The sequence below is a fragment of the Babylonia areolata genome, chromosome 26 (genome assembly GCF_041734735.1).
Source record: "Babylonia areolata isolate BAREFJ2019XMU chromosome 26, ASM4173473v1, whole genome shotgun sequence".
NCBI lineage: Eukaryota > Metazoa > Mollusca > Gastropoda > Neogastropoda > Buccinidae > Babylonia > Babylonia areolata.
Genome location: NC_134901.1, coordinates 23,498,857 through 23,521,539, shown reverse-complemented (window position 1 = coordinate 23,521,539; position 22,683 = coordinate 23,498,857). Strand labels below are relative to the sequence as shown.

At 42.3% G+C, this 22,683-nt stretch overlaps 2 protein-coding genes across 2 annotated transcripts in view; one reads left to right on the top strand and one right to left on the bottom strand.

Moving 5' to 3' along the window:
• Positions 1-22,291, bottom strand: part of LOC143300785 (uncharacterized) — a 23,051-nt gene extending 760 nt beyond the window's left edge. Inside the window, exons 1-2 of the mRNA XM_076614715.1 lie at positions 21,166-22,291; positions 6,893-6,954 (exon numbers count right to left, since the gene is read on the bottom strand). Coding sequence (XP_076470830.1) covers positions 6,893-6,954; positions 21,166-22,282 — 1,179 coding nt within the window. The 5' untranslated portion in view covers positions 22,283-22,291. The remainder of the gene's footprint in view (positions 1-6,892; positions 6,955-21,165) is intronic.
• LOC143300514 (D-aspartate oxidase-like) overlaps positions 1-22,683 on the top strand; it is a 73,117-nt gene that overhangs the window by 32,773 nt on the left and 17,661 nt on the right. The gene's annotated exons all lie outside the window — the stretch shown is intronic.

Genomic DNA, 22,683 nt, shown 5'->3' with positions numbered 1-22,683 from the left:
TTTTCTATTTTTCCCATTTCTCAGAATCCACCGAACACAAAATCCTCAAAATTTGTTGACAAAAGATTCACATAATGCTTGATCGAAGTTTCATTTTCTAAATTAGTTACAGACACTTGTACGATGAGTTCTTGCTCACTGCCTGCCAGACATTTAAGGTCATCTGCAAAGTGTGTGTTTGTGGTGGTGGTTCTTCCAATGCTGACTGCTCCTGAGTCACTCAAGTTAGTCAAAGCTGTGTTACACTTACTGAAATCCACATGATTTTTAGTCAAAGTACAGTCCAATTTTGATAGGAATATCTCACCTGTCGGTGTTGGTGGCCCCATCTGTCAGGAACCCACTGGCTGCGGCGTCCTCGGCGCTGGCATCGGCAGCGTCCTCCCCGGTGCTGGTGTAGGCGTCCTCTGTCCCCCTAGACATACATTTTTTCATCAGTAACATTTATGACTGATAAATTTCAATAGTTAAACGCTCTTACTTTCAGTTTTTGACAGTTTTAAGGAGAAAAGAGCTAAAAATGACACCTATAATTACCTAACATTTCAACTTCTTTTATTTTACAAAAATAAATATGTGTAGTTTGAAAAAATCTGAAAACTGATTAATATGCTTTGATTCTTTGGGATTTACATTCCTAACATTTTCATCTACATTGTAATCTCCCACCATTCTCTTCCATTTTTAGAATCCACAGAAGGTAACACAAAATCCTAGAAATCTGTTTACAAAAGATTCAGGTGATGTTTTAACCAAGTTTCATTTTTTAAGTAATTTACAGATATTTATATGATGTGTTCTTGCTCACTGCGTGCCAGACATTTTAGGTCATCTGCAAAGCCTGTCTGTGGTGGTTCTTCCAGTGCTGACTGCTGACAAATCTTCAAATGAGTCAATCAAAGCTATGTTACACTTCCTGAAATCCACATGATTTCTAGTTAGTACAGTCTGACTTTGATAGGAATATCTCACATGTCGGCATCAGTGGCTCCATCCTTCTCGAACTGACTGGCAGTGGCGTCCTGGGTGCTGGCATCGGCAGCATCCTCCCCGGTGCTGGCATTGGCGTCCTCTGTCCCTTTGGACATTTTTTTTCATCAGTAACATTTATGACTGATAATTAATTTACTTACTTTCAGTTTTTGACAGTTTCAGGAATATTCTATGAATATCTATCAATTCAACTTCTTTTATTTTACAAAAATTAATGAACATGCGTAGTTTGAAAAAATCTGAAAACGAACTGATCCGCTTTGATACCTTTGGATTCAAATTCTTAACATTTTCATCTCCATTATTATCTCCCACCTTTCTATTCCATTTTTCAGAATCCACCAAAGATAACACAAAATCCTCAAAATTTGTTGACAAAAGATTCACATAATGCTTGATCGAAGTTTCATTTTCTAAATTAGTTACAGACGCTTGTACGATGAGTTCTTGCTCACTGCCTGCCAGACATTTAAGGTCATCTGCAAAGTGTGTGTTTGTGGTGGTGGTTCTTCCAATGCTGACTGCTCCTGAGTCACTCAAGTTAGTCAAAGCTGTGTTACACTTACTGAAATCCACATGATTTTTAGTCAAAGTACAGTCCAATTTTGATAGGAATATCTCACCTGTCTGTGTCGGTGGCCCCATCTGTCAGGAACCCACTGGCTGCGTCGTCCTCGGCGCTGGCATCGGCAGCGTCCTCCCCGGTGCTGGTGTAGGCGTCCTCTGTCCCCCTAGACATACATTTTTTCATCAGTAACATTTATGACTGATAAATTTCAATAGTTAAACGCTCTTACTTTCAGTTTTTGACAGTTTTAAGGAGAAAAGAGCTAAAAATGACACCTATAATTACCTAACATTTCAACTTCTTTTATTTTACAAAAATAAATATGTGTAGTTTGAAAAAATCTGAAAACTGATTAATATGCTTTGATTCTTTGGGATTTAAATTCCTAACATTTTCATCTACATTGTAATCTCCCACCATTCTCTTCCATTTTTAGAATCCACAGAAGGTAACACAAAATCCTAGAAATCTGTTTACAAAAGATTCAGGTGATGTTTTAACCAAGTTTCATTTTTTAAGTAATTTACAGATATTTAAATGATGTGTTCTTGCTCACTGCGTGCCAGACATTTTAGGTCATCTGCAAAGCCTGTCTTTGTGGTGGTTCTTCCAGTGCTGACTGCTGACATATCTTCAAATGAGTCAATCAAAGCTATGTTACACTTCCTGAAATCCACATGATTTCTAGTTAGTACAGTCTGACTTTGATAGGAATATCTCACATGTCGGCGTCAGTGGCTCCATCCTTCTCGAACTGACTGGGAGTGGCGTCCTGGGTGCTTGCATCGGCAGCATCCTCCCCGGTGCTGGCATTGGCGTCCTCTGTCCCTCTTGACATATATTTTTTTCATCAGTAACATTTATGACTGATAATTAATTTACTTACTTTCAGTTTTTGACAGTTTCAGGAATATTCTAAAGTATCTATCAATTCAACTTCTTTTATTTTACAAAAATTAATGAACATGCGTAGTTTGAAAAAATCTGAAAACCGACTGATCTGCTTTTGATACCTTTGGATTCAAATTCTTAACATTTTCATCTCCATTATTATCTCCCACCTTTCTATTCCATTTTTCAGAATCCACCAAAGATAACACAAAATCCTCAAAATTTGTAGACAAAAGATTCACATAATGCTTGATCGAAGTTTCTTTTCTAAATTAGTTACATACTTGTAAGACGAGTTCTTGCTCACTGCCTGCCAGACATTTAAGGTCATCTGCAAAGTGTGTGTTTGTGGTGGTGGTTCTTCCAATGCTGACTGCTCCTGAGTCACTCAAGTTAGTCAAAGCTGTGTTACACTTACTGAAATCCACATGATTTTTAGTCAAAGTACAGTCCAATTTTGATAGGAATATCTCACCTGTTGGTGTTGGTGGCCCCATCTGTCAGGAACCCACTGGCTGCGTCGTCCTCGGCGCTGGCATCGGCAGCGTCCTCACCGGTGCTGGTGTAGGCGTCCTCTGTCCCCCTAGACATACATTTTTTCATCAGTAACATTTATGACTGATAAATTTCAATAGTTAAACGCTCTTACTTTCAGTTTTTGACAGTTTGAAGGAGAAAAGAGCTAAAAAATGACACCTATAATTACCTAACATTTCAACTTCTTTTATTTTACAAAAATAAATATCTGTAGTTTGAAAAAATCTGAAAACTGATTAATATGCTTTGATTCTTGGGGATTTACATTCCTAACATTTTCATCTACATTGTAATCTCCCACCATTCTCTTCCATTTTTAGAATCCACAGAAGGTAACACAAAATCCTAGAAATCTGTTTACAAAAGATTCAGGTGATGTTTTAACCAAGTTTCAGTTTTTAAGTAATTTACAGATATTTATATGATGTGTTCTTGCTCACTGCGTGCCAGACATTTTAGGTCATCTGCAAAGCCTGTCTGTGGTGGTTCTTCCAGTGCTGACTGCTGACAAATCTTCAAATGAGTCAATCAAAGCTATGTTACACTTCCTGAAATCCACATGATTTCTAGTTAGTACAGTCTGACTTTGATAGGAATATCTCACATGTCGGCATCAGTGGCTCCATCCTTCTCAAACTGACTGGCAGTGGCGTCCTGGGTGCTGGCATCGGCAGCATCCTCCCTGGTGCTGGCATTGGCGTCCTATGTCCCTTTGGACATATTTTTTTTCATCAGTAACATTTATGACTGATAATTAATTTACTTACTTTCAGTTTTTGACAATTTCAGGAATATTCTAAAGTATCTATCAATTCAACATCTTTTATTTTACAAAAATTAATGAACATGCGTAGTTTGAAAAAATCTGAAAACCGACTGATCTGCTTTTGATACCTTTGGATTCAAATTCTTAACATTTTCATCTCCATTATTATCTCCCACCTTTCTATTCCATTTTTCAGAATCCACCAAAGATAACACAAAATCCTCAAAATTTGTAGACAAAAGATTCACATAATGCTTGATCGAAGTTTCTTTTCTAAATTAGTTACATACTTGTAAGACGAGTTCTTGCTCACTGCCTGCCAGACATTTAAGGTCATCTGCAAAGTGTGTGTTTGTGGTGGTGGTTCTTCCAATGCTGACTGCTCCTGAGTCACTCAAGTTAGTCAAAGCTGTGTTACACTTACTGAAATCCACATGATTTTTAGTCAAAGTACAGTCCAATTTTGATAGGAATATCTCACCTGTCGGTGTTGGTGGCCCCATCTGTCAGGAACCCACTGGCTGCGTCGTCCTCGGCGCTGGCATCGGCAGCGTCCTCACCGGTGCTGGTGTAGGCGTCCTCTGTCCCCCTAGACATACATTTTTTCATCGGTAACATTTATGACTGATAAATTTCAATAGTTAAACGCTCTTACTTTCAGTTTTTGACAGTTTTAAGGAGAAAAGAGCTAAAAATGACACCTATAATTACCTAACATTTCAACTTCTTTTATTTTACAAAAATAAATATGTGTAGTTTGAAAAAATCTGAAAACTGATTAATATGCTTTGATTCTTTGGGATTTACATTCCTAACATTTTCATCTACATTGTAATCTCCCACCATTCTCTTCCATTTTTAGAATCCACAGAAGGTAACACAAAATCCTAGAAATCTGTTTACAAAAGATTCAGGTGATGTTTTAACCAAGTTTCAGTTTTTAAGTAATTTACAGATATTTAAATGATGTGTTCTTGCTCACTGCGTGCCAGAAATTTTAGGTCATCTGCAAATCCTGTCTTTGTGGTGGTTCTTCCAGTGCTGACTGCTGACATATCTTCAAATGAGTCAATCAAAGCTATGTTACACTTCCTGAAATCCACATGATTTCTAGTTAGTACAGTCTGACTTTGATAGGAATATCTCACATGTCGGCGTCAGTGGCTCCATCCTTCTCGAACTGACTGGCAGTGGCATCCTGGGTGCTGGCATCGGCAGCATCCTCCCCGGTGCTGGCATTGGCGTCCTCTGTCCCTTTGGACATATTTTTTTTCATCAGTAACATTTATGACTGATAATTAATTTACTTACTTTCAGTTTTTGACAGTTTCAGGAATATTCTAGAGTATCTATCAATTCAACTTCTTTTATTTTACAAAAATTAATGAACATGCGTAGTTTGAAAAAATCTGAAAACCGACTGATCTGCTTTTCATACCTTTGGATTCAAATTCTGAACATTTTCATCTCCATTATTATCTCTCACCATTCTATTCCATTCTTCAGAATCCACCAAAGATAACACAAAATCCTCAAAATTTGTTGACAAAAGATTCACATAATGCTTGATCGAAGTTTCATTTTCTAAATTAGTTACATACTTGTATGATGAGTTCTTGCTCACTGCCTGCCAGACATTTAAGGTCATCTGCAAAGTGTGTGTTTGTGGTGGTGGTTCTTCCAATGCTGACTGCTCCTGAGTCACTCAAGTTAGTCAAAGCTGTGTTACACTTACTGAAATCCACATGATTTTTAGTCAAAGTACAGTCCAATTTTGATAGGAATATCTCACCTGTCGGTGTCGGTGGCCCCATCTGTCAGGAACCCACTGGCTGCGGCGTCCTCGGCGCTGGCATCGGCAGCGTCCTCCCCGGTGCTGGTGTAGGCGTCCTCTGTCCCCCTAGACATACATTTTTTCATCAGTAACATTTATGACTGATAAATTTCAATAGTTAAACGCTCTTACTTTCAGTTTTTGACAGTTTTAAGGAGAAAAGAGCTAAAAATGACACCTATAATTACCTAACATTTCAACTTCTTTTATTTTACAAAAATAAATATGTGTAGTTTGAAAAAATCTGAAAACTGATTAATATGCTTTGATTCTTTGGGATTTACATTCCTAACATTTTCATCTACATTGTAATCTCCCACCATTCTCTTCCATTTTTAGAATCCACAGAAGGTAACACAAAATCCTAGAAATCTGTTTACAAAAGATTCAGGTGATGTTTTAACCAAGTTTCATTTTTTAAGTAATTTACAGATATTTAAATGATGTGTTCTTGCTCACTGCGTGCCAGACATTTTAGGTCATCTGCAAAGCCTGTCTGTGGTGGTTCTTCCAGTGCTGACTGCTGACATATCTTCAAATGAGTCAATCAAAGCTATGTTACACTTCCTGAAATCCACATGATTTCTAGTTAGTACAGTCTGACTTTGATAGGAATATCTCACATGTCGGCGTCAGTGGCTCCATCCTTCTCGAACTGACTGGCAGTGGCATCCTGGGTGCTGGCATCGGCAGCATCCTCCCCGGTGCTGGCATTGGCGTCCTCTGTCCCTTTGGACATATTTTTTTTCATCAGTAACATTTATGACTGATAATTAATTTACTTACTTTCAGTTTTTGACAGTTTCAGGAATATTCTAGAGTATCTATCAATTCAACTTCTTTTATTTTACAAAAATTAATGAACATCCGTAGTTTGAAAAAATCTGAAAACCAAATGATCTGCTTTTGAAACCTTTGGATTCAAATTCTTAACATTTTCATCTCCATTATTATCTCCCACCATTCTATTCCATTTTTCAGAATCCACCAAAGATAACACAAAATCCTCAAAATTTGTGACAAAAGATTCACATAATGCTTGATCGAAGTTTCATTTTCTAAATTAGTTACATACTTGTACGATGAGTTCTTGCTCACTGCCTGCCAGACATTTAAGGTCATCTGCAAAGTGTGTGTTTGTGGTGGTGGTTCTTCCAATGCTGACTGCTCCTGAGTCACTCAAGTTAGTCAAAGCTGTGTTACACTTACTGAAATCCACATGATTTTTAGTCAAAGTACAGTCCAATTTTGATAGGAATATCTCACCTGTCGGTGTTGGTGGCCCCATCTGTCTGGAACCCACTGGCTGCGCGTCCTCGGCGATGGCATTGGCAGCGTCCTCACCGGTGCTGGTGTAGGCGTCCTCTGTCCCCCTAGACATACATTTTTTCATCAGTAACATTTATGAGTGATAATTTTAATACCTAAACGCACTTACTTTCAGTTTTTGACAGTTAAGGAAAAAAGAGCCAAAAATGACACCTATAATTATCTAACAATTCAACTCCTTTTATTTTACCAAAATAAATGTGTAGTTTGAAAAAATCTGAAAACTGATTAATCTGCTTTTGGATTTAAATCCTAACATTTTCATCAACGTTGTAATCTCCCACCATTCTCTTCCATTTTATAGAATCCACCAAAGTTGTCAAAAAATCCTAAAAAAATTTGTTCACAAAATATTCAGGTCATGCTTTATCCAAATTTCATTTTCTAAATTAGTTATTACACATTTGTATGATGAGTTCTTGCTCACTGCCTGCCAGACATTTATGGTCATCTGCAAAGCCAGTGTTTGTGGTGGTGGTTCTTCCATTGCTGACTGCTGACATGATCTTCAAGTGGGTCAGCTAAAGCTATGTTACACTTCCAGAAATCCACATGATTTCTAGTTTTAAGTAAAGTCTGATTTTGACAGGAATATCTCACCTGTCAGTGTCGGTGGCTCCATCTGTCTGGAACCCACTGGCAGTGGTAGCGTCCTCCCCATTGCTGGCGTTGGCACCCTCTGTCCCCCTGGACATATATTTTTTTTGTCATTGATACTTATGATACTTATTTTAATAGTAACACAATTTCGCTTTTGAGTTTCAAAAAAAAAAAAAAAAAAAAAAAAAGAGCCAAAAATGATACCTATAAATTTTTAACAATCCAACTCCTTTTACTTTGCCAAGATAAACAATTATTCACAGTTTGAAAAAATCTAAAAATCGATTGATCTGCTTTGGTGTTTTTTGGATCTAAATTGATAATTTCATCTGCATTGTTGTCTCCCACCATTCTATTCCACTTTTTACAATCCAAGGTGTCACAAATTCCTGAATATTTGTTAACAAAAGATTTAGATTGTTTTATCCCAGTTTCATTTTTTTAAAAGTTACAGGCATCTATATAATGAGTTCCTGCTCACTGCCTGCCACACATTTACTGTCATCTGCAAAGCCTAAGCCTAATATGATTTCTATTCAGTGAATATATTTTGCCCTGGCCAAGTCCTTCCGTGCGTACAAATACCAGTAGGGTTGTTTCATGGGCTACCATGCCATGTTTGTGCACTGGCACTACCTGCAACTTACATATTTTCATTCCGAGTTTGTAAATGTACAAAGAAAGCCAGTATTTCCTGTACTTGTATGATTTTAGGTTGTGTAATATGTGTTTACGATCTGAAAGTGAGTGTTTTTTTTAAATATCATGTGTATCCATATTTACTCTACCAATATCAAATAATTGTACTGTCACATCAAAGCCAAGGATGTGAGAAAAAAACATGCCAAATATCTTTGAGATATCTCAATAACTGAATGAGCAATGAACTGTTCAGTGAACATACCAAGAAAAGCAGTATTTTGCCCTGCCACGCAGTAATACCAGTAGGGTTGTTTCATGGGTTACCATGCTAAGTTTGTGTACTGGCACTAACACTGAGTGATGTATTTTCATTCTCAGTAAATGTACAAGAAAACCCATTTTTCCAGTACGTTTGTTGTTTTATGGTCAGGAGTGTGTGAGTGTATAATCTGAAAGTGTGTTGTTTTTTAAATATACATTACCAAGGATAACACAAAAATTGGAAACATCACAACATAATGCTGTCACTTCATTGCCAAGGGTATGAGGGAAAAAAACATGCCAAAAATCTTTGAGATAGCTCTATAAATGAATGAGCAGTGAAAACTTTGGTGAACCTACCCCAAAAAAGTTAAAATTAGGTCTGGCACACAGCAATCCAAAAAGGAAATTTTCTATCTGGCAGGAATGTCAGACCCCTGCTGGAGTCTGCACTAGTTGGGTCACGGTTAAGTATGTGTAATTAAAAGGGTTATTTACTGTGGCAGTGAAGGGGTTAAGTACAGTCTGATTTTGATAGGAGTGCCTTACTGTCTTGTCTGTCTTTACATCTAGTCAAGGCACAAGACCTGATTTTGACAGCAGTCCCTCACCCTAAAGTAGTGGTGGCCCCATGTTCCTGGATCCCGCAGGCAGTATCCTGCTCAGCCCCGGTGTTTCTCAAGTCGTGGCGCTGTCCTCAGTGGGCTGCCTGAAAACTAGGAAACTCAGGGCATTCGCGCCACACTTATTTGTTCTTCACAATCCACACACACACACACACACACAGAGCATCCATACTGTGCAGTGTGTTAGGGTTAGGAAGGGTTAGGCTCAACACCATGCTGAACTCGGTGCACACATCCACTCAGGGCAACCATCCAGGGAGAGAGAAATGGACGGACACACACGCACACACACGCACACACACACACGCACATGGACAGACAAGACAGAGACAGAGAGAGAATGGAGAGATAAGGGGGGAAGGGTTGACTTAGCTTTTTCAGAGGCCTCACGAAGTCCCTTGTTCATGTCACAGATCCCTGATAACATGCCCACATACAAATGGTCAAATACATTTAAGACTGTCAAAGTATTTAAACATGAATGGTGTCAGGGCTTTCTGGGATCTTGGGAAAGGGAGAGGGGCTTTTTTCAAGCAAAAATATATCAAATAAAGCCAATGGTTCAGCTTACAAAACAATAGTTATGCTAAAACATTATTGGTATATAGTGCTGCATACTGTACCATTTTGACAACTAGTGCATCATTTTTATAAATGTCTTCTAGTAACAGTTGGCATGTATCATTGCATTTGCTAGCATTCATTATTAACATTTCCTAATATATTCGTTTTCTCCAGAGACATCATTCACCTTTGATTTTCATTCCATAGAGGTTGCAAGCATCACTAATTGCAAATGCCTCCATCACGCCAGTTGCGTTCCATGGCGAACTGGTCACTAACATAGCTCAGTAAGGAGTTCACAGGTCCGTATCACTGTCCTTAGCACCCATTTCTGTATTTGGCGACTTATTTCTTGCTGTTCATCAGGAAGTGCCATGGCAGAATCAGGACATTTCCTTCTGATTCAGCATTTTAAGAATGTAAATATGCATGTTGTTTCATTTTTTTTAATGGATTACAGACACTTGCATCACGAGTTCCTGTTGGCTACCTGCCAGAAATTTAATGTCATCTGCAGAGCCTATGTTTGTGCTAGTTCTTCCCATGCGGACTGATATAATTTTCAAGTGAGTCAAAGCTACGTTACACTTCCTGAAATCCACATCATTTCTGGTTTAAAGTATAGTCTCATTTACATAGTAATACCTCACCTGTCGGCGTCGGAGGCTCCATCTGTCTCGAACCCACTGGCAGCAGCGGTGTCGTGTCGACGACCTCTGTCCATCTGGACATAAATTTTTTCATCAGTAACATTTATGACACATACTTCATTTCAATAGTTAAACCCACTTAATTTCGTTTTGGACAGTTTCAAGGAAAAACCTGCCAAAAATTATACCTATCAATATTAATTCACAATTTAATTCCTTTTATTTTGCCAAGATAAATATCCATTGCTTGAAAAAAATCTTACATAAAAATTAACATTTTCAACTTTTCTGTAATCTCCCACCATTCTATTCCATATATAGAATCTGCCAAAGTTGGTCAAAATCCTCAAATTTTCTTTACAAAAGATTCACATAATGCTTGATCGAAGTTTCATTTTCTAAATTAGTTACATACTTGTACGATGAGTTCTTGCTCACTGCCTGCCAGACATTTAAGGTCATCTGCAAAGTGTGTGTTTGTGGTGGTGGTTCTTCCAATGCTGACTGCTCCTGAGTCACTCAAGTTAGTCAAAGCTGTGTTACACTTACTGAAATCCACATGATTTTTAGTCAAAGTACAGTCCAATTTTGATAGGAATATCTCACCTGTTGGTGTTGGTGGCCCCATCTGTCAGAAACCCACTGGCTGCGGCGTCCTCGGCTGCTGGCATCAGCAGCGTCCTCCCCGGTGCTGGTGTAGGCGTCCTCTGTCCCCCTAGACATACATTTTTTCATCAGTAACATTTATGACTGATAAATTTCAATAGTTAAACGCTCTTACTTTCAGTTTTTGACAGTTTTAAGGAGAAAAGAGCTAAAAATGACACCTATAATTACCTAACATTTCAACTTCTTTTATTTTACAAAAATAAATATGTGTAGTTTGAAAAAATCTGAAAACTGATTAATATGCTTTGATTCTTTGGGATTTACATTCCTAACATTTTCATCTACATTGTAATCTCCCACCATTCTCTTCCATTTTTAGAATCCACAAAAGGTAACACAAAATCCTAGAAATCTGTTTACAAAAGATTCAGGTGATGTTTTAACCAAGTTTCATTTTTTAAGTAATTTACAGATATTTATATGATGTGTTCTTGCTCACTGCGTGCCAGACATTTTAGGTCATCTGCAAAGCCTGTCTGTGGTGGTTCTTCCAGTGCTGACTGCTGACAAATCTTCAAATGAGTCAATCAAAGCTATGTTACACTTCCTGAAATCCACATGATTTCTAGTTAGTACAGTCTGACTTTGATAGGAATATCTCACATGTCGGCATCAGTGGCTCCATCCTTCTCGAACTGACTGGCAGTGGCGTCCTGGGTGCTTGCATCGGCAGCATCCTCCCCGGTGCTGGCATTGGCGTCCTCTGTCCCTTTGGACATATTTTTTTTCATCAGTAACATTTATGACTGATAATTAATTTACTTACTTTCAGTTTTTGACAGTTTCAGGAATATTCTATGAATATCTATCAATTCAACTTCTTTTATTTTACAAAAATTAATGAACATGCGTAGTTTGAAAAAATCTGAAAACCAACTGATCTGCTTTGATACCTTTGGATTCAAATTCTTAACATTTTCATCTCCATTATTATCTCCCACCATTCTATTCCATTTTTCAGAATCCACCGAAGATAACACAAAATCCTCAAAATTTGTTGACAAAAGATTCACATAATGCTTGATCGAAGTTTCATTTTCTAAATTAGTTACAGACACTTGTACGATGAGTTCTTGCTCACTGCCTGCCAGACATTTAAGGTCATCTGCAAAGTGTGTGTTTGTGGTGGTGGTTCTTCCAATGCTGACTGCTCCTGAGTCACTCAAGTTAGTCAAAGCTGTGTTACACTTACTGAAATCCACATGATTTTTAGTCAAAGTACAGTCCAATTTTGATAGGAATATCTCACCTGTTGGTGTTGGTGGCCCCATCTGTCAGGAACCCACTGGCTTTTGCGAGCACCTCTGTGTCAGGGGTCTTGTCTTGCCACTTGATGTTCAGTAGCTTCCTGAGGCATGTTGTGTGGAAGTGGTTCAGCTTCTTGGCATGTCGTTGGTACACTGTCCAAGTTTCGCAGGCGTACAGTAGTGTGGGGAGAACTACTGCTCTGTAGACCTTTAGCTTGGTCTCAAGACTAATGCCTCTTCTGTTCCAGACATTTGCATTGAGTCTACCAAAAGCTGCGCTTGCTCTTGCAATCCTGACGTTCACTTCAACGTCGATTGTCACATTTCATGACAGTGTGCTGCCAAGGTATGTGGACCGCTCCACCGCACTGAGTCTCTGACCGTTGACTGTGATGTTGGGCTCAACGTAGGGTTTCCCTGGGGCTGGCTGATGGAGAACTTCAGTTTTCCTCGTGCTGATGGTAAGGCCGAAGTTCCTGCTGGCAGTGGCAAACTTGTCGACGCTGAGTTGCATGTCAGCTTCAGATCCAGCGTTGAGGGCACAATCATCAGCAAACAAAAAGTCTCTGATGATGTCTGTCATGACCTTCGTTTTTGCTTGAAGCCTTCTGAGGTTAAACAGCTTGCCATCTGTTCGGTACTTTAGGCCGATTCCAACATCGCCATCTCTGAAGGCATCAGTAAGCATTGCAGAGAACATGAGGCTGAACAGCGTTGGAGCCAGGACGCAGCCTTGCTTGTCACCATTTGTGACAGCAAAAGGAGCAGATGTTTCACCATTGTCCTGGACTCGAGCCTGCATGCCTTCATGGAATTGGCTGACCAAGGAAATAAATTTCCGAGGGCATCCGTACTTGGCCATGATCTTCCACAGTCCCTCTCTACTCACGGTGTCGAAGGCCTTAGTGAGGTCGACATAGGTGGAGAACAGATCAGCATTTTGCTCCTGACATTTCTCTTGCAGCTGCCTTGCAGCAAACACCATGTCAGTGGTTCCGCGCTCTTTCCGGAATCCACATTGGCTCTCAGGCAAATGACCTTGGTCAAGGTGTGCTGTGAGGCGGTTAAGTAGGATCCTGGCAAGTATCTTGCCTGCGATGGAGAGCAAGGAAATGCCCCGATGGTTATCACAGGCTTGCCGGTTCCCCTTTCGCTTGTACAAGTGAATGATAGATGCATCTTTGAAATCCTGGGGGATCGTCTCTTCTTTCCACATGAGTGAGTACAGCTGATGAAGCTTCTCAGTCAGCACAGTGCCTCCATCCTTGTAGACCTCTGCTGGTATGGAGTCTGAGCCAGGTGCTTTGCCACTGGATAGCAGACGGATTGCTTTCTGGGTCTCAAGAAGTGTTGGCGGATCGTCCAGTGCTTCGTTGGTGGGGACTTGTGGGAGACGATCTATGGCTTCATCATTTATGGAGGAAGGGCGATTTAAGACACTGTTGACGTGCTCAGCCCATCGTTCGAGAATGTTCTTCTCGGTGATCAAGGTATTCCCATCTGCACTGAGGAGGGGGGATGATCCTGAGGATGTGGGGCCGTAGACTTCTTTTAAGGCATCATAGAACCTCTTCATATCGTGCCCGTCAGCATATCCCTGGATCTCATCAGCTTTGTCACTCAGCCACTTATCCTGCATCTGGCGTAACTTTTGCTGAACAGTCCTGCGGATGTCACTGTATGCATCCTTTTTTGATGTGGACTTTGGGTTGCTCAGGTGGGCTTGATGCAGACGGCGTTTCTCATCCAGAAGCTGCTTGATTTCATCACAGTTTTCATCAAACCAGTCTTTGTGCTTTCTGGTCATGGGTCCCAGGGTCTCTGAAGCTGTACTATAGATCAGCTCACGCAGGGTCCTCCCGTCAGACTCCACATTCTGGTTGTCCAGAGAGGCGGATTCCAGACGATCTTCCAGCAGCTCCACAAAGGACTGTTTGATGGTGATGCTTTTCAGCTTAGCGATGTTGAGCCGTTTTGGAGCCTTCTGGCCTTGGGGGCGTCTCTTGGGTTGGATTCGAATATTCAGCTTCGAGACTACAAGGCGATGGTCTGTCCAACACTCAGCGCCGCACATGGTCTTTGTTACACGTACATCTTGCCTATCCCTTTTCCTTACGATGACATAATCGATGAGATGCCAATGCTTTGAGCGAGGGTGCATCCATGACGTCCTGTTACGGGTAGGGAGGCAGAAAACTGTGTTGGTTATCAGCAGTTCGTGCTCTGCACAGGTCTGAAGCAAAAGCAATCCATTTGGGTTGCAGTGGCCCACACCGTGCTTTCCAATCACTCCATCCCAGGAGATGTAGTCAGAGCCAACTCTAGCATTGAAGTCCCCAAGAATGATGAGCTTGTCTGCTTTAGGGATGGCAGCAATGACAGAGTGAAGGTCCTCGTAGAACTTCGCCTTCACTTCATCCGGGTTGGTCATGGTTGGGGCGTAGGCACTGACAATGGTGAGGTGCTTCTGGCCAGATGCCAGTGGGAGTTTCATGGTCATAAGCCTATCGTTGACTCCCTTTGGGATTCCAGCTAGCTTGCTGACAAGTGCTGTTTTTACTGCAAAACCAACGCCAGCCTCACGTCGCTCTTCGCTTCCTCGTCCACTCCAGAAGAAGGTGTAACCAGATCCCCATTCACAGAGCTCGCCTTCGCCTGCAAGCCGAGTCTCACTCAAGGCTGCGATGTCGATGTTGTATCTGGCGAGTTCGGATGCAACTAGTGCTGTTCTCCTTTGGGGTCTGTCTGCGTTATCTCTGTCCAGGAGAGTCCTTATGTTCCAAGCACCAATGGTGAGAGGAACGATCCTTGTTTTTTTCTTTTCTTTCTCTTTGTTTCGACCGCTGATGTAGGGTCCCCGCCAGCCGCGGTATGCTGGCCAGGGTGATATGGAGCAGGCAATTTTTAGGGCACCTTTTCTAGCCCCTTCCTCATGCCAGGGAGGTGAGCAGTGCATTCCTAAAGAGGGCTGCTCAGACGCTCAGACGGCTGCCGAGCTCCATCGCTGCTCCTGTCGACGAAGAACGACCCTATGGCCTGAGCCGCCTGCGTGCAGGTCTGCGGCTGCGACTGCCAGTGTACCCACACCTGTCGTTTCGTCGCTCGCCTGTCGCCACAGGACTTGGGGGTGATGAAATGATGAGGGATGAAAGGTCATTTTGGATGACTGATGACTTGCGCGATGAGTTTGTTTAAAGTGAAGAGGAGTTGCGCAACGTCGACCTCACTCTCTCGTCCGGGTCCACCAATTTCCAGTGGCAAGACTAAGTCGAGATGACTGGAGGATGAGCACGGATGCAGTGGATGACCAAGATATCCTTTCGGTGTCTCATCTTGCTCTCTGCACTCCACAGTGCGTTGCTGTAACCGCCTTCCTCTCCGTTGAACCGATAGGTTTCTTCCGCAGATTCTGCCGGATCCAGACTTTGCATACATGGGTAGACACACCCCGGGGGCCAACTGCGTGTGGCATGCACACAGCACAGTGGAGCTAGATGGCCGTCGGTGGCTCTCCTGAGCCGACGCCCTTTTATGGATCTCCATAAGGGTGTCTAGCCACCCGCCTCACCAGTCCCAGAAGGGAGCGGTGGAAGTGCCGGTTTAGTCGTCGGCAACCCGACCCTGAACAGGTTGTACTGGATTACAGGTTACCAGTAGCAGATCTAATGACCTGACCTGACACAAGGCGTCCTCTGTCCCCCTAGACATACATTTTTTCATCAGTAACATTTATGACTGATAAATTTCAATAGTTAAACGCTCTTACTTTCAGTTTTTGACAGTTTTAAGGAGAAAAGAGCTAAAAATGACACCTATAATTACCTAACATTTCAACTTCTTTTATTTTACAAAAATAAATATGTGAAGTTTGAAAAAATCTGAAAACTGATTAATATGCTTTGATTCTTTGGGATTTACATTCCTAACATTTTCATCTACATTGTAATCTCCCACCATTCTCTTCCATTTTTAGAATCCACAAAAGGTAACACAAAATCCTAGAAATCTGTTTACAAAAGATTCAGGTGATGTTTTAACCAAGTTTCAGTTTTTAAGTAATTTACAGATATTTATATGATGTGTTCTTGCTCACTGCGTGCCAGACATTTTAGGTCATCTGCAAAGCCTGTCTGTGGTGGTTCTTCCAGTGCTGACTGCTGACATATCTTCAAATGAGTCAATCAAAGCTATGTTACACTTCCTGAAATCCACATGATTTCTAGTTTGTACAGTCTGACTTTGATAGGAATATCTCACATGTCGGCATCAGTGGCTCCATCCTTCTCGAACTGACTGGCAGTGGCGTCCTGGGTGCTGGCATTGGCAGCATCCTCCCCGGTGCTGGCATTGGCGTCCTCTGTCCCTTTGGACATATTTTTTTTCATCAGTAACATTTATGACTGATAATTAATTTACTTACTTTCAGTTTTTGACAGTTTCAGGAATATTCTATGAATATCTATCAATTCAACTTCTTTTATTTTACAAAAATTAATGAACATGCGTAGTTTGAAAAAATCTGAAAACCAACTGATCTGCTTTGATACCTTTGGATTCAAATTCTTAACATTTTCATCTCCATTATTATCTCCCACCATTCTATTCCATTTTTCAGAATCCACCGAAGATAACACAAAATCCTCAAAATTTGTTGACAAAAGATTCACATAATGCTTGATCGAAGTTTCATTTTCTAAATTAGTTACAGACACTTGTACGATGAGTTCTTGCTCACTGCCTGCCAGACATTTAAGGTCATCTGCAAAGTGTGTGTTTGTGGTGGTGGTTCTTCCAATGCTGACTGCTCCTGAGTCACTCAAGTTAGTCAAAGCTGTGTTACACTTACTGAAATCCACATGATTTTTAGTCAAAGTACAGTCCAATTTTGATAGGAATATCTCACCTGTTGGTGTTGGTGGCCCCATCTGTCAGGAACCCACTGGCTTTTGCGAGCACCTCTGTGTCAGGGGTCTTGTCTTGCCACTTGATGTTCAGTAGCTTCCTGAGGCATGTTGTGTGGAAGTGGTTCAGCTTCTTGGCATGTCGTTGGTACACTGTCCAAGTTTCGCAGGCGTACAGTAGTGTGGGGAGAACTACTGCTCTGTAGACCTTTAGCTTGGTCTCAAGACTAATGCCTCTTCTGTTCCAGACATTTGCATTGAGTCTACCAAAAGCTGCGCTTGCTCTTGCAATCCTGACGTTCACTTCATCGTCGATTGTCACATTTCATGACAGTGTGCTGCCAAGGTATGTGGACCGCTCCACCGCACTGAGTCTCTGACCGTTGACTGTGATGTTGGGCTCAACGTAGGGTTTCCCTGGGGCTGGCTGATGGAGAACTTCAGTTTTCCTCGTGCTGATGGTAAGGCCGAAGTTCCTGCTGGCAGTGGCAAACTTGTCGACGCTGAGTTGCATGTCAGCTTCAGATCCAGCGTTGAGGGCACAATCATCAGCAAACAAAAAGTCTCTGATGATGTCTGTCATGACCTTCGTTTTTGCTTGAAGCCTTCTGAGGTTAAACAGCTTGCCATCTGTTCGGTACTTTAGGCCGATTCCAACATCGCCATCTCTGAAGGCATCAGTAAGCATTGCAGAGAACATGAGGCTGAACAGCGTTGGAGCCAGGACGCAGCCTTGCTTGACACCATTTGTGACAGCAAAAGGAGCAGATGTTTCACCATTGTCCTGGACTCGAGCCTGCATGCCTTCATGGAATTGGCTGACCAAGGAAATAAATTTCCGAGGGCATCCGTACTTGGCCATGATCTTCCACAGTCCCTCTCTACTCACGGTGTCGAAGGCCTTAGTGAGGTCGACATAGGTGGAGAACAGATCAGCATTTTGCTCCTGACATTTCTCTTGCAGCTGCCTTGCAGCAAACACCATGTCAGTGGTTCCGCGCTCTTTCCGGAATCCACATTGGCTCTCAGGCAAATGACCTTGGTCAAGGTGTGCTGTGAGGCGGTTAAGTAGGATCCTGGCAAGTATCTTGCCTGCGATGGAGAGCAAGGAAATGCCCCGATGGTTATCACAGGCTTGCCGGTTCCCCTTTCGCTTGTACAAGTGAATGATAGATGCATCTTTGAAATCCTGGGGGATCGTCTCTTCTTTCCACATGAGTGAGTACAGCTGATGAAGCTTCTCAGTCAGCACAGTGCCTCCATCCTTGTAGACCTCTGCTGGTATGGAGTCTGAGCCAGGTGCTTTGCCACTGGATAGCAGACGGATTGCTTTCTGGGTCTCAAGAAGTGTTGGCGGATCGTCCAGTGCTTCGTTGGTGGGGACTTGTGGGAGACGATCTATGGCTTCATCATTTATGGAGGAAGGGCGATTTAAGACACTGTTGACGTGCTCAGCCCATCGTTCGAGAATGTTCTCCTTCTCGGTGATCAAGGTATTCCCATCTGCACTGAGGAGGGGGGATGATCCTGAGGATGTGGGGCCGTAGACTTCTTTTAAGGCATCATAGAACCTCTTCATATCGTGCCTGTCAGCATATCCCTGGATCTCATCAGCTTTGTCACTCAGCCACTTATCCTGCATCTGGCGTAACTTTTGCTGAACAGTCCTGCGGATGTCACTGTATGCATCCTTTTTTGATGTGGACTTTGGGTTGCTCAGGTGGGCTTGATGCAGACGGCGTTTCTCATCCAGAAGCTGCTTGATTTCATCACAGTTTTCATCAAACCAGTCTTTGTGCTTTCTGGTCATGGGTCCCAGGGTCTCTGAAGCTGTACTATAGATCAGCTCACGCAGGGTCCTCCAGTCAGACTCCACATTCTGGTTGTCCAGAGAGGCGGATTCCAGACGATCTTCCAGCAGCTCCACAAAGGACTGTTTGATGGTGATGTTATTCAGCTTAGCAATGTTGGGCCTGTTGAGTGTGGAGTGTGCTGATGGAAACACTCTTCCATACGTTGGATTTATTAAAGCTGATTTGGCAGTACCTGGACTCAGCACCAAGCCCCAGCCATGCCTCTTACTGGTGGTGCCCACTACCACGTACAACCAGAAGACTCCATTGTTGCTTGGTACCAATTTTCTTAAAAGAATAAGCAAAGAATGTCAGAAACAGCATGGCATCCAGTACCTGCAGCACCACGCTTGTCAGTCACCATGGTACCTGGCCCTATGGTGCCTGGCACTAAGAGAGACAGCTGGCCAAGAATAAGAACCGTGTCGCCTTGATACGCTCTGCAGAGAAATTCAGGAGAACGGTGAGACCTAACAAGACGGTCACTATTAGCGGTTTCATCGACAAGGCACAGCCATATCACAGAACATGTGCTCTGCTGCAGCCACTGCATAATGTCAACGTCGACCTCGACCTTCATCCCTCCCTGATGTTACCATGGCAGGAAAACTGGCAATGTTGACGTCACCCTTTCAAACATCTCTACGCACACAGTGACCATAAACTATTCCCTCTACACCGACACTTGTCTCGTTGGCAGTTCCGACCAGATCGGTGATGTCCGTGTCTTCCTTTGCAAATTGTTCATGGCACTGGGGCTTGCCGTGTTTGCCTTGCAGATGCCCCGGTCTGAAGGCTAATGTCGAAAATCCTGCTTGCGTCGTAGATGTTCTATAAGCTTGCGGGTATTCTACCACTAGATGAAATCAGAAAATTAAGTTCTGCTAAATTTATTTTGAGGAATTAAAAATTAGGTCTGATATTGATTTTCCAAAAAATGCTCAAAATATTTCAAATCTACAAACCATTCGCACATATGTGTCAGATATTTTAAATTCTTCAGACATTGATCTGCATGATATGGCACCTCGTGTTCTGGTGCCACCTGTCCCTCCCTGGGAGTTAACAAAAGCAAACGTCAACATATGTGCTTCTGACACAACAAAAGGAGAATCTCCACATATAATAGCAGCATCTGTCAGAATTGAATTAGAAGAAAATTTTGATTATCATTTAAAAGTTTACACTGATGGCTCGGTCCTGGATGATAGCAGTGCAGGATCTGCTTTTGTCATTCCTGACCTAAAAACAGAAAAATCATATTATTTAGGTAAGGGACATTCAATTTTTACAGCTGAATTGGTGGCCATCCTTATGGCTTTAAATCATCTTGTTGATATACCAATCATAATAAGTAATATCCTATTTTGTGTTGATTCTCAATCTGTCTTAAAAGGTTTGCTCCTTTTTGAGAATAATCAAAGAGAAGATTTATTTTTTGAAATTAGGTATTTATTGCACTCCCTATTTGTGAAGGGTACAAATGTTGATTTTTGTTGGATACCATCCCACACTGGATTCCGTTATAACGACCAAGCAGATAGGGCAGCAAAAAGGGGAGCAAAAAATCATATAGATAGTATAAAAGTATATTGCCCATTGTCATACAAGGAAATAAGCAATATACTAGAAAGAGACTTTTATAGGTGCTTGAATTCAAGTCTAAAACCTCGTCAGTTGACTCTCTCAGACTTTGGTCCGATTCGCAGACCAATTCTGAGCTTAGCTCTCAGACTATTATCAAATTCATTACGGACCAAGTATTGTTCTGTCAAGTGTATATGCTTTAATAACCTGACAATTGAGCATATAATTTTTCACTGTAGCTTGATGAAGCCTTTTGTACACGAAAGTGTGTCTTCACAAGTGACTGAGAACTTTGATGTTTTTGACTTTTTGCATTAATTATCAGTTGTTTCGCTTGTCAGTTTAACGACTTCTCTTTTACGAAGTCCTTTAAGTAATTTCCTGTAACTGTATTTAGAGGGGTTTTTTGTTTGTTTGTTTGTTTTGTTTTTCTTTCAAATTTCACCCACATTTTTACCCTCATTTGCCCAGTTCCCCCCAACCCTCCATTCATCAACATCTCCCACCCCTTCTAACCGATAATACACAGATGTATTCATAAATACTTTTACAAAATGTCTTCAATCACTGATATGTGTGACGGGACATTAAACAAAAAATTCCTTCCTTTCCTTCAATGTTCGTCCTGCAGCCTATTCTGATGTAACCTGGCTCTCCACAGCGGTAGCAGACAACCTCTCCTCTTTGACGGTTATCACGGATTCGTCCTCCCTGCCAAGAGTTGTGCCGTCCCTGGCACCAAGCTGGGTTGTCTGATGCTTGGTTGTTACTTGACATCTGACGGTTTTGACCCGACAATTGATAGTGGTCTTTGCGCTCGCTGTGTTGGGTATCTGCAGGCTTCTTGCTGTGGACTGATTTTATTTCTTGTTTCAGTGCCTTCAGCTCAGATGAAAGCTGTTTGACCATGGCCTCCAGCGATTCAGAGTGGTCTTTCCTGGGCTGGCTTTGTGTAACGTTGCATACTGTCTTCTCCGTCTTTACGGGGGCAAGAGGATGTTTTTCGACACGTCGTATTGCCTTACGAAGCTCGTCAAAGGACTTGATGGTGTCGAACTGATACGCGGATGCATCCTTAAGTTCCTGCCGAAGTCCTGTCCAGAACATCTGCCGCAGTGCCTCATCAGTGCCTCCATTTATGTCTGAAAGTCTGCGCACACGACTAAACAGACCCTCAATCCTGCAGCTCCAGTCAGCCACTGTCTCAGACTGTCCCTGTCGTGCGCTGTAGAAAGCAGCCAACACATCAGCGTCTTCGTCCACTTGCCCATAGATGCTGTCAAGCTTCGTTAGTATCTCGTCCACTGTAGCATCAGGGCCAAGGCTGACCAGGAGTGAACCAGCCTTGCCTTGGAGCGAAGCTCGGATAGCGTCAGCAATGTCCTGTGACGAGTGGTTCTCACGATGGAGGCTAAGAAGTTGGTGACGCCATAAGTCGTAGCCTTCTTCGCCGCCAAACTTTGTCAGCCATGGTTTGCGACCCACAACGCTGATGACGGGCTGAGCCAGATGTTGAGCCACAGGAGGTTCAGAATCGGCAAACTCATGGTGTCCCTGCTGCTGGTTACTGGTCTTGACTGACTCTGCGGACGGCATGTCAGCTGACAACCATGGTTGAGACGCAACAACGTTTGCCATCCATTGCCTCAAAGCTTCTTTCGAGTCTGTCTTTGGTCGTGATCCTAATGCAGTAAAAATCTTCTCTAAAGTTGTCTCTTCTTCCTCGGACAGAGGCCTATCAACGTCTTCACCACCTGTTGCCATAGTGATTAAAGATAGCACTGACAGTGAAACGTTGACACAAACGTAAGTGATTGGAAGCTGCTCAAGTTTATATGCTGGCTTCGACAGCAAAGCACAGTCCAGCAATGAATCTTAGGGAAGGGGGATTGGGGGTGGGGTGGGGGAAGGGATTCTTAACCTCTCGACGACAACTCAGTGACGACGACACAGCTGAAGATCACGTCATCACGACGACATTCACGACTGCAGTCTTCCATCTCTGCATTGAAGATGATTATTGGAATTAGCGTGGTAGGGAGGGGGGGGGAGTAAGGGGGTATCCAAGGTTGGAGGGTAGGGAGGGGGTAAGAAGGTATCCAACGGGATTTGGAATGGAAAGGTAATGGTGGAGAAGGTAAGGGTTGGGGGAAAACGATGGTAGC